The sequence below is a fragment of the Antedon mediterranea genome, chromosome 7 (genome assembly GCF_964355755.1).
Source record: "Antedon mediterranea chromosome 7, ecAntMedi1.1, whole genome shotgun sequence".
Taxonomy (NCBI): Eukaryota; Metazoa; Echinodermata; class Crinoidea; order Comatulida; family Antedonidae; genus Antedon; species Antedon mediterranea.
This window is the reverse complement of record NC_092676.1, coordinates 733,121-744,335: the sequence shown is the minus strand read 5'-3', so window position 1 is coordinate 744,335 and position 11,215 is coordinate 733,121. Positions and strand designations below refer to the sequence as shown.

Below are 11,215 nucleotides of genomic sequence, written 5' to 3'. Positions count from 1 at the left end.
CCTTTATAGACTCCGTAGTTTTCTCACGACCCCCTGTGTAAATACTCGAACGTGATTGGTGGTCAGAATCCAAAACGTTATATGAGTCTCCCCGTTAGGGAAATTTTGTTGGAATAGTGACTGGTCTCCCTTCCGCGAGTTTTCTTGAAAGTGGCCTGGACGATCGATCTAAAATTGATTATTGTGAGAAAGGAGTGGACAGCCCAGGAATAAGCTGTTTGAAAATGGCTGCTTCAAATGATGAAGAAGAATTAGGCTTAGACGAAAAGGACTCTCTGTCTACAAAACATGTTGTGACTTCCTCGGTCAATATACTCAATGAATATTGTAAGGCTAAGGGATCGTCAGTTGCGTGCATTGAAAAGTTCACAGCACCCCAGCTCAACGCGTTTCTACGGTCATTCTTCGGCGAGGTGAAGAGATCAAACGGTGAATTGTATGCTAAACGATCGATGATAACTCTACGCTACGGACTACAGAAACACTTTAAAAAGGTGAAGACAATTGACATTGTAAATGATTCACAATTTAAGCAAGCTAATGAGATGTATCAAACGGTCCTTATGCAAATTAAATTGTCTGGGAAAGGATGTGGGTCACCGAAAGACCCAATTTCTAAAGAGGACTTTTTAAAAATAAAAGCCTCTTCTGCGTTGAACGTGAACACGCCGAGGGGACTCCAAAATAAAGTGTTTGTTGATCTTATGCTTCATTTATGCAACAACAGTCTTAGTAGTAGGAGAAATCTGCGTAGTTTCTTAAAAACTGATTTTGCCATGACTTCTGATTCCTCAACAAATCAGAGATATGTATACTTTGCTCAGACTAAAGATGACTCCGGAAGAATGTATGAAACCTGCCTGCCAGACTGCCCTGTAGCTGCCTACTGCAAGTACACCTCACACCTTGATCCAGCAAACGACACATTTTGGCAGCGGCCTAAAAATACTGTTTTGGATAATAATGTGGTATGGTACAATAATATGCCGTTGGGTAAAAACACATTAGGAGCAAAAATGCATAATATTTGTCGTGAAGCCGGAACATCTAAAATATATACTAACAGTTGCCTGCGGGCTACAACGATTCATGCATTGGGTAACGAAGGATTTGCACCAAGGCACATCATGTCCATTTCTGGGCACAAATCTGAAGCCAGTATTAAACACTACGTTCAACGGAGTATGAGTTTGTGTCTGTCGGACAAATTCAATAACAGTGCTAGCAGTACACCAGTCTGTACCATTAGTCCAACAGCAGGACCATGTTACCGCACACCAACAGCAGGACCAAGCTACCTCACACCAACAGCAGGACCAAGCTACCTCACACCAACAACAACATTAGAAACTTCTCAATCAACTCACCAGGATGTAAACAACATGGATCATGTTAACAGAAGTAGAGTCATAGGTCACTTTTACAAAAATTGCTTCATTTATATGTTAAAGATGTATTGTCCACAAAAAACATGAAAAATTAAGATTAATTAAATCAGTCTTTGGATATGTTATATATATATATTTTTGTAGTTTTAATAACTTGTTAATCACTTCCATTGAAAAAAAAAGAAAACAAATAATGTTTTCACTTATAAAAAAACATTAAATGGTTGAATTCAAACAAAAATCCATTGGCTGTCAACCAATTTAACCATTTTTTGCTTTAAATTACAGTTTTTTTCAGGTAAATCAATTTTGTTTACATCCAATTTTTGGTCAAGGTGGATAACTATTATGTAACATTAAAATGGCATATTCAACAACAAAAATGTAAAACAATTTTTGTCAGGGGAACCATACATCTTTATTATTTATGCCAATCATTCCAAATTGGACTCTGTGTCTAAATCTGCTGGTTTTGTTCTTTTTTTATGTTTAGTACAACATCTTTATTTAAATTCCATTTTAATGTCAGATAATAGTTATACACGCAAACAAATTTACCTGAAAAAAAATGTTCTGCCTGAAATAATGGCTTTTTTATTTAACCAATTATTTTGTTATTTTATGATAAAGTGAAATCATTTTTTTTTTTTTGATGAAGTGATTCAAATTAACTTAATACAACTACACAATGGCATTTCCAAAGTCTGATTTTATTAATCTTGGGACAATACGCTTTTAATAATTATTTTCATGTGCAATAGTCAAATTTTTCTCTCTTAAAAAATGGAATTCCTTATTAGTCAAACGTTATTTTACACAGCTAATATTGGTACAGTATTTTATGTAACACACCTAAGTAGATTCTTGTCATAATAATAATATAATGTATGCATTAATTATTATTGGTTTAATTAATGATTATTAGTAGAGTAATAGAGATTTGTGGGTGGCCAGCTAAACAGATTTATCTCTGCCACATCTATCTAATTAGTTTTTACATATAAAAACATAATGATAAATATTATTTTTCAAAATTCAACAAAACAATGGTGTATTTCATTTCCAAGAACGCAATATAGTATACACACGAGACGTAACGGATGCGGATATACCTTCTGTAGGCCTATATGGAATTATGATGGCGAGGAGCTGCAATAAACTACAGTAGGCCTACAGTATATTCATTTTACCGGTTTATGAAAGAATTTTAATTCAAAGCCTTTCACATCAATGATTAATTATAAGCAATTCCTAATTACTAGTACCCAGTCGTCTGGTAGATTTGTTATTCTGGCTGGTATCATAATCGGGCGAATATCCGGTGGTTATGAGTTGTTAAGATGACCGCTGATTTCGGGGTTTTCCCCGATCGTACGCGTCTCAGCTGCAGCAGCACGTGGTAGTCGCTCATGATTCCAGGGTTTTCCCCGATCGTCTCAGAGCTGCAGCACGTGGTGGTCGTTGTGCTGTTGCGGTCGTGTTGCGATGCTGCACCACAAAGTCAAAAAGCCACAAAATAATTCTTCATCTTCATAAAAATAATTTATTCCGCATTATTTCATTGTTAAGATAACAATTATTGTACAGGTATTATTAATTAGGCAATCCCGCCAGTTTTATCTTTGTTTTTTACTTCAATTGTCCCGATAATTGTTCTATCTTTATTTGGCTTTTGTTGGGCGTATAAAATGTCTTTGAATTATTTAATTGTTATCAACATTACTTAATTTATCTGAGAAACTTGAAACTCTGCATTTGGTTGGATGATTGTGGGTCACATGGTATTCAATAAATACGCAAATGAACCTGGAGGCCTAGGCTACGTCATCAAGCGTTCAATTATTATGGTATATATGGCCGCCGTTGAATTTCGCTATATGCAATCGCTGAACGCGAACGAACAACAATGGCGGAATCCGGTTGCAATTTTGCTCTTTTGAGCGACGAAGACATTGCTAGATTACATGATGATGCACCAGAATCGTCAAACACTAAAAAACAAATCAAATATGCAGTCAGTAGGCTAGAAGCCTTTGCTATTGCTGTAAGTACAACTTTAGCGGACGTAGAAAGCCTAGATACGACAGAACTTGATTGTTTTTTGAGTCGCTTCTATGGAGGTCTACGCAGAGATAATGGGGAATTGTACACGAGAAAAACGATGCATGCAATTCGATATGGGCTAGGCCGACACTTTATGGCTGAAAAATGTGTGGATATCACTCAAAGTTGGGTCTTCAAAGAAAGTGATAAAACATATAAAGCCATGCTTGTTAAGCTTAAAAAACTCGGCAAAGGTGGCGTGCGACACAAACAAGCAGTGACTGAAGATGACATGAAGAAAATACTTGACTCTTTGGATCTTACCACACCTGAGGGACTGCAAAATAAAGTTTTTATTGATATTATGATACGCTTTGGTAACTGTGGAAGAGAGAACCTTCGAGGCATGTCAATTTCCGATTTCTTTGTTGAAGTCGATGATAAAAATCTTCGTTACATTGTGCATCGTGACAACATGACCAAATCTAGATGTAAGAATGATCCTAATAAGGACTGTAGCGGACATATGCACGAAATTCCCGGTTCAAATAGGTGCCCCGTCTCGAGTTTCCTCGCATTAAAAAAAGTGTTAAACCCAGACATGAAATGTATGTGGCAGCGTCCGAGATTTGCGGCGCCAAACGACGGAACTCCGTGGTACATCGATGCGCCGTTGGGTGTGAATACGCTTGGAAGCAAGATGAAAACGATTTCTGAAAAAGCTGGATGCTTAAAAAAATACACAAATCACAGTCTGAAAGCTACAACTTGCACAATACTTCATGAGGCAGAATTTCCAAACCGCCACATTATGCCGGTTACAGGAACATCATCATCGGTTATGCCATATACCTTTCAAACAAGCAGGCCGATGTTTATTTTACATATCCCTGATAACAATCCAAAGATGAAGGTTGTGTCGAGTTCTACAACAACAATAGCTCCAAAAATTAACAAAGTTACAGAAGTCGTTGCGTCATCAAATGATGGTATTTCGGGTAATCTTTCTAAAAGGATCAGTTCACAAACAGAAGTTGATTGTAAGTGAATCAAATTTAAATCTTGCGATGTAATGTAAAGTTTGTCAGTACAACAGTTCAATTTTCATGTAATTTCCTGTAAGTGTAAGATTTATTGACAAAAAAAAAGTAAAGTACTGTTAATCTTAAAATAAAAGTGATTGATAAGGTGGATGCAGGGGGTTACCCGGTTGGGACATTTTGGAAATTACAGTGTTTCAAACTTGACATGTATGTTTCAATGAATCAAATGACAAGAATGTATTTAGATGTTATAATAGAATATGGCGGTCTGGGTTTTAGATCTGAATTCCTCTGTAGATACTCCCGTCTCAGATTGGAAAAAAAAATTATTAACTAAGCAATGATTTTTCATTTAGCTAAAAAGGTTTCCGAATCATTTAGGGCAATTAAATAGAATAAATTAAAACAAAAATAAAAATATAAAATTACATTTGTTACTTAAAAATATATAAATCTTTTGAACCTTTCTTGACCTTTCTTTCCTTATTTTGTAGGTAAAGTTCAAAGTTCAGAATTATCAAAGAAGGCAAAGCTGGACCATGGTACAACAGGTAAGTTACTCTAAATTATTCCGTAAAAACACTGTCATCCCAGAAAAAGAAAACAAATTTTTATATTATCACTTTTTTTTCTTGTTATAGTAACAGATGAACAATTTAAGAATGTTTTATCAGAGGTTTCGCTGTGGTATGATCGACGTCCATATATCAACTGGCTAAAAGTGTTGTACCAAGACCACGTGGCAAGCAACTTTGAGCTGGATAATGCTACTAAAATGATTGAATTGCTGAATCTATTGATAGACTCAGGAGATCTTAGTCCCAGTAACCTCACTCTGATATACGACACCATAAAGGCAACCAAGCAGTTTGGCTTAGTGGAAAAACTTAAGCGGCTGATTCCATCATGCCCGAATGTTCGTGACATTGTATTATCAAAGTTTAGCTGTCATCGCCAACAAGTGGTGATGCTTGGAATGGTGTTGCGACAGGCTGATGTGGCTAAAATCAGTGAGTGTTACAATGATCCTGTTAAAGAGTATGTTGATGTGTGGAACCTGATCATGGATCTTGAACATAGGCGGGTCATTTGTGAGGGGAAAATGGAATCATTCATTGAGAAATTGAAAACGCTTCAGGTTCCACTTGCAGTGGAAGCTCTAACAAAAGGTATAACATTGTTTTCTTTGCTCCAGTTTACTCGCCAGGATTAAATTTATTATTGAGTAGTTTGGAATTGTTAAGTGTAGTTTGGACTTGAAGAGCAGGAAACCGGTATCTATTCTGCAAATATTTTAATTAGACTAGTATGTTTATTTTTTGGTAGGCAACAGCGAAACGTCGTCTTTAGCAACAACATCAACGAAAAGTAACTCAGGTGAAGTTATGCCAAGTAAGTTGCCTTTTGTTAAATACATTCTTTCTTATTTTTAAGGATATCCAGAACCAGACCTCCCCCTCTCAATAAATGTCCCCCAATTTTTTCTGATATATATATTTTTTTTTTCGTTAGACAACAGAGACGAATCATCTACAACATCAATGACAAGTAACTCGGACCAAGTTATGTCAAGTAAGTTGTTGTCATTGTCATTTAGTAAATGTACATTTTAAGGACCACACCTCCCTCTCCTGATGAATGCTGGAGTCTCCCAAAAATTCTGTAATCTCCTGATATTTGCTGGAGTTTCCCGATAAATGCTGGAGTTTCCCGATAAATGCTGGAGTTTCCCGATAAATGCTGGAGTTTCCCGATAAATTCTGGAGTATACCGATAAATGCTGGAATCTCCCGATATATATATATTTACATAATTTTATTTCAGAAGATCCTAATGAAAGCACTAAATTTAACCAGATGGTGAAGACATCCGTAAAACGTAAGATTACTAACCGATTTTACTGTATCTAGGCAAATTCCCAAATACAAGCCCACATGTGACCTGAATCAATTGAGATATTACTGATTGACTAGAGGGTGAACTCTACTCTTACTAAAATAGTTAATAAGTTATACTTCGTTTAGAGGGAACCAACAATATGATACAATACGACCAATTGATACACCAGTCACACCTCCTATACAATCATGCACTACTCATCCTATTGGAATCACTTCCCAGTCAAGAGTCTGCCCTCTAGCCAATCTATAATATCTTGATGACTAAATCATGATGTTGCATTGAGCACAAAGGTTTTCAAATGATATGCAATGAAATATACAAAATACGTGTGTTAATTAGAAAGTAGGAATTACGCTTTAATGACTTTTTCTCATTTTGTAGGTAAAGTTCAAAGTTCAGAATTATCAAAGAAGGCAAAGCTAGACCACGGTATGTTTTGTGAGCTAAGCAACATAAGCACATGCTTGATAGATAAGCATAGTTGTAGTTCAGTTATTAATAATATAAAGAATATATTTGATATATTTTCAATCTTTTTTGCTAATTTATTTTTAAACAGAATCTTCAAATGATTTAGTAATTGGATCATCAGCATCTGAAGACTCGTCTGATTATAGTGATTATGATGATAATGATGATGTTGATTATGATGATGACGACATAGCAGTTAATAACGGTAATGTTAATGATATTAGTAATAGTGGCAATTGTAGATAGTTGTAAATAGTTGATAGTTTGCAATGCTAGTAGAGAAGACAAGACTTTAGGGGGAGGCAGTATAGGTTTAACACTTTTTTCTTTTGCAGATTTAAATAAAGAGATGCCATCAGGACAAACAGCTGGATCTCCCCAACAACCTCCCTGTAGAACACCATACACCAATGAGCCATCTACACATGGACAGCCAACTTGTGAACTGCCAGTCCAACAAACAGCTGCACATTGTCTGCCTGTTGCCCAGCAACCACCTACACATTGTCTGCCTGTTGCCCAACAACCACCTACAGATTTCCTGCCTGTTGCCCAGCAACCACCTACGCATTGCCTGCCTGTTGCCCAGCAACCACCTATGGATTTTCTGCCTGTTGCCCAGCAACAACCTATGGATTGGCTGCCTGTTGCCCAGCAACCATCTATGGATTACCTTCCTGTTGCCCAGCAACCACCTACGCAATGCCTGCCTGTTGCCCAGAAACGACCTATACATTGCCTGCCTGTTGCCCAGGAATCACCTGTACAGGAGAAACTGTTAAATGTGAAACGTGAAGTTGAATCTGATGGTAAGATGATGTCCCAGTGGCCCAGTTAGGTCATTGGTTGTCGACTTGGTTGACATTTTTATTTCACTAGTCCAAAGCTAATGAGTTTACTCAGCCCATTTAAGTACCATGTTTCTATTTTCAGAATCATCTCAAAATTTGGTATTCCTGCCTGTAAAATCAGAATTTGGTGAGAAGTTTTTATTGTACCCTAAATAACAAACTTTTATAGTTACAACAATGTATCATGAATTTCTGTCAATTTTAGTTAATTATACAGGTACTAGTAATACACATCCTTGATTAATTGAATCATATACAGTAGTAATATGTACATGTCACTTGGGTCAGCAGAGTTTTTATTCTAAAGGTATTTCACTTAGCCTAACTGTTAATGGTGAATACAATATGGCCACTGTTCAGTCATAAGTAATAATATAATAGCAGTAATTGTTTTTAATATTACATTGACTTATGATAAATTTACAGGTAACTTGCTTTGTTCAGAGGAAGAACCGTTTACTGAGATTATAGAAGAACCAAAACAGAGGGACTTCAGGTTCTATAAGGTGAAAGTTCAATATGAGGAAAAGTCAATCTCAAAAAATAAAAGTTTTCCAACAATCCAGGTTTGTTATACTTTTATAAAATTGTTGTCTTTTTCCATCATTAAAGCTTTCTCACATCCATTTTTCTGTCAATTTCTTTACTGTAGTTTTTACCTCTGCCATTTTTTTTTGTTTTCTAAACTGTCACTAACCTTACAGGTTAATAACTACACAGGCAGCGTAAGAGTAGTTGTATCTCTGGTTACAAATGAGACTGGAACATCAAAGCCTATTCCACATCCATATGGCCTTGTGGGTAAAGACTGTGAAAATGGAATCTGTAAGAAGTTTGTGCCAAATGCAGGCCAGCCAATCAAGTATGTTATTTAGTACTTAATTGTCTTACAAGCACTAATAATTGTTTTACTTATTTTTTTGTCCAAGTACAAATTGAAAAGAAGCTGGTACTGCTAATAAAGTACCATTCCACCTTATTAATTTATTTTTCCTACCTACTGAATAATTGTGGATTTTGAATTGAATTAAATATATTGTCATATTCTGTTTAGATTTGAACATCTTGGCGTTCAGCGTATAAAGCAAGATGAGATATTCAGTGCTTTGTTGGTACGTCTCAATCAGGGTGTTAACCCATTCAAAAACTTTCAACTGACCACTACTGACCGAAAGAAACTTATCGGACTGTTTGACCTCACCGTTGTGTGTCTGTGCTTTCAAGTGTACCTGGTTCAGGAGGCCGGTGAAACTGTGCCTCTCGCTCCGGTTGTTAGTCAGCCTATATTTGATAAAAGTGAGTTTTTTTACTTTATATAATTTACTTTTTTTAATTTAAAAGTAGTAACATTTATATACATTATTCTGAAGCTTCTATTGAAATACACTTAATAAACAGAACAACTCGTTTCAATCTCATCTTTTATTAGGCTGACAGAGCTAATATTTAAACCTAGGCCAAATACAGTTGTCTGCATATATGAGGAATTGAGACACATTATTTCAAAAGTTCAGATTTTGACTTTATCATGCATTTAGTCATTTTTTTTTGTGGTAGGTTTAGAATGTCTTTCTGTTTATTATTTATATAAAGTTAATTTTTTTATCATTTTGTGTTGCAATTAGATTACCCAGCAGTGATACAGATTGATCGCCGTACAGGTTTTGCTCGTGGCGGAGATAAAGTGTTTATCCTGTGTAGCAAAATACAAAGAGGTATTGATACTCAGTCATACAAATAGAATCAGAAAACTATTCTTGTGTTTATATATTTATAATTTACTGTGATTTTATGTGTCAACAATGCAAATTTCATGAATACAAACAAACATGACAGTAAAATATCATATATATAATTCAACGTGTGAAAGTTAATTTTAAAAATATATAACAGTTTAATAAAAGGTTTATAAGAGTTTATTAATTTTTTTCAAAAATTAGATGATATAGCTGTGAAGTTCTTTGATGCTGATTGGTCAGAATTTGCTCAAGTTAATCCATCGGATATTCACCGTCGGGTAAACTATTTTTTTTTTCATTTTATAAAATGATGTATTGTTTTTCTTGTGAAATATAACTATATTGGTACATAACATGTTTTTTAAACAAACTTACAGCACAAGATTCACGTGTCATGTATAGTGCATGTAAACATTACAATTTAAAGCTCTGTTCACACTATCACACTTTATGTGACAAAAACATTTGATGTGCCCATATATGGACATGATGATGTCATACCACTAGCATATTTAAGCATATCACTACCATATTTGGACACATCACACCATTTTTGTCAAACTAGTTTGATAATGTAGAAAAAGCTTAAGAACCCTCCAGGCTTATCTGTTTGTGGTCCAGACAGCATGAGTTATTTATTATGAATTCTTTGTATGTGGTTTACATGATATATTGTAAGCTTTTCTATGACCCATCAAGCAAGTACAGTAATCAAGAAGGTAATAGGTCATAGGTCACCACAAATTCAATGTTTTACTCTGTGTCACGTTTATTGAAATGCTTCTATTTTTGTCTTTTTCAGGTTGCTATTGTGTGCACGACTCCTCCTTACAAAGATGGTAACATTACGGAACCTAAACAAGTTTATTTTAAGTTGATACGGCCTTCAGATAATGGTGGAAGTCAGGCCGTCTCATTTACATACATCCCAAATAATGAAAATTTTGAACAAAAAAGCTAAAATATCATATACTGTAGTTGATAGTGATGAAAAATGTTGGTTTATCCAGTCAACCCACTCAGACACACATGCTAGGTGTTGTGATGTAGGCAGCTGGCTTTACTTTTTAATACCATTATATTTTATAAGAGAAACAAGTTTGGTTATCATAAATGTTTTGAACTACCTCAGTCAATTTTGTGTCCATCTCACATGTATGTAAATAATCTACAGCCTATGTAGTACATACAGTCTGTTTTTTTGTTTAAATGATCTGCCAAATTGAATCGGCAGAAATAAGATTATACAGTATATATGCTGTACTTACTGTAAACATGGAGTGATAAAAATATAATTTTTATACAGTAGCTCCTATGCTGTAAATAAGGGACTAATGTGCTATATAAAGAAAATAGGATGTTCGTTGGAAGTGTGTTTTTGTATACTTTGAAATGTTCAGTGTGGTTTTACCAAGTTAGTGTTTCATCAATATTATACCTATACGACTTTCGTATGTGTTAGATAGTATTATCAATCATACTTGGGATCCTGTTTTTAACAAATTTGTTTGTTTTATGTATAATTAAGTGATAATTTATTGGATTTGAACAAAAGAATAAACGTTAACAAATGTTTTTTTGTGTGATAAAACTATGTGTTAGTGTCATCATCGAAAATTAAAAAAATACTGTATAGTCGGCCACTTGAGTACCCCACACAAACTAACTAGCTACACTCAAATAATATGCAGTATATATCAGATTATTTTAATACACACTTTACTCTTCCCTCTCACCATGATTTGAATAATAATGCCGCCCTCTTTTTGTACAAGTTT

At 35.0% G+C, this 11,215-nt stretch overlaps 1 protein-coding gene across 1 annotated transcript; it reads left to right on the top strand.

Moving 5' to 3' along the window:
* Positions 1-17: 17 nt before the first annotated feature.
* On the top strand, positions 18-11,012 carry LOC140054866 (uncharacterized). Its single transcript, XM_072099964.1, has 17 exons — positions 18-1,413; positions 3,257-4,471; positions 4,969-5,025; positions 5,116-5,643; positions 5,801-5,866; positions 5,987-6,046; positions 6,299-6,352; positions 6,758-6,805; positions 6,936-7,052; positions 7,183-7,656; positions 7,781-7,825; positions 8,125-8,264; positions 8,403-8,560; positions 8,753-8,994; positions 9,324-9,413; positions 9,639-9,715; positions 10,240-11,012. Exons 1-17 carry the CDS (start codon positions 225-227, stop codon positions 10,396-10,398), a joined length of 4,719 nt encoding a protein of 1,572 aa, XP_071956065.1. The 5' UTR covers positions 18-224; the 3' UTR covers positions 10,399-11,012.
* The last annotated feature ends 203 nt before the right edge of the window (positions 11,013-11,215 follow it).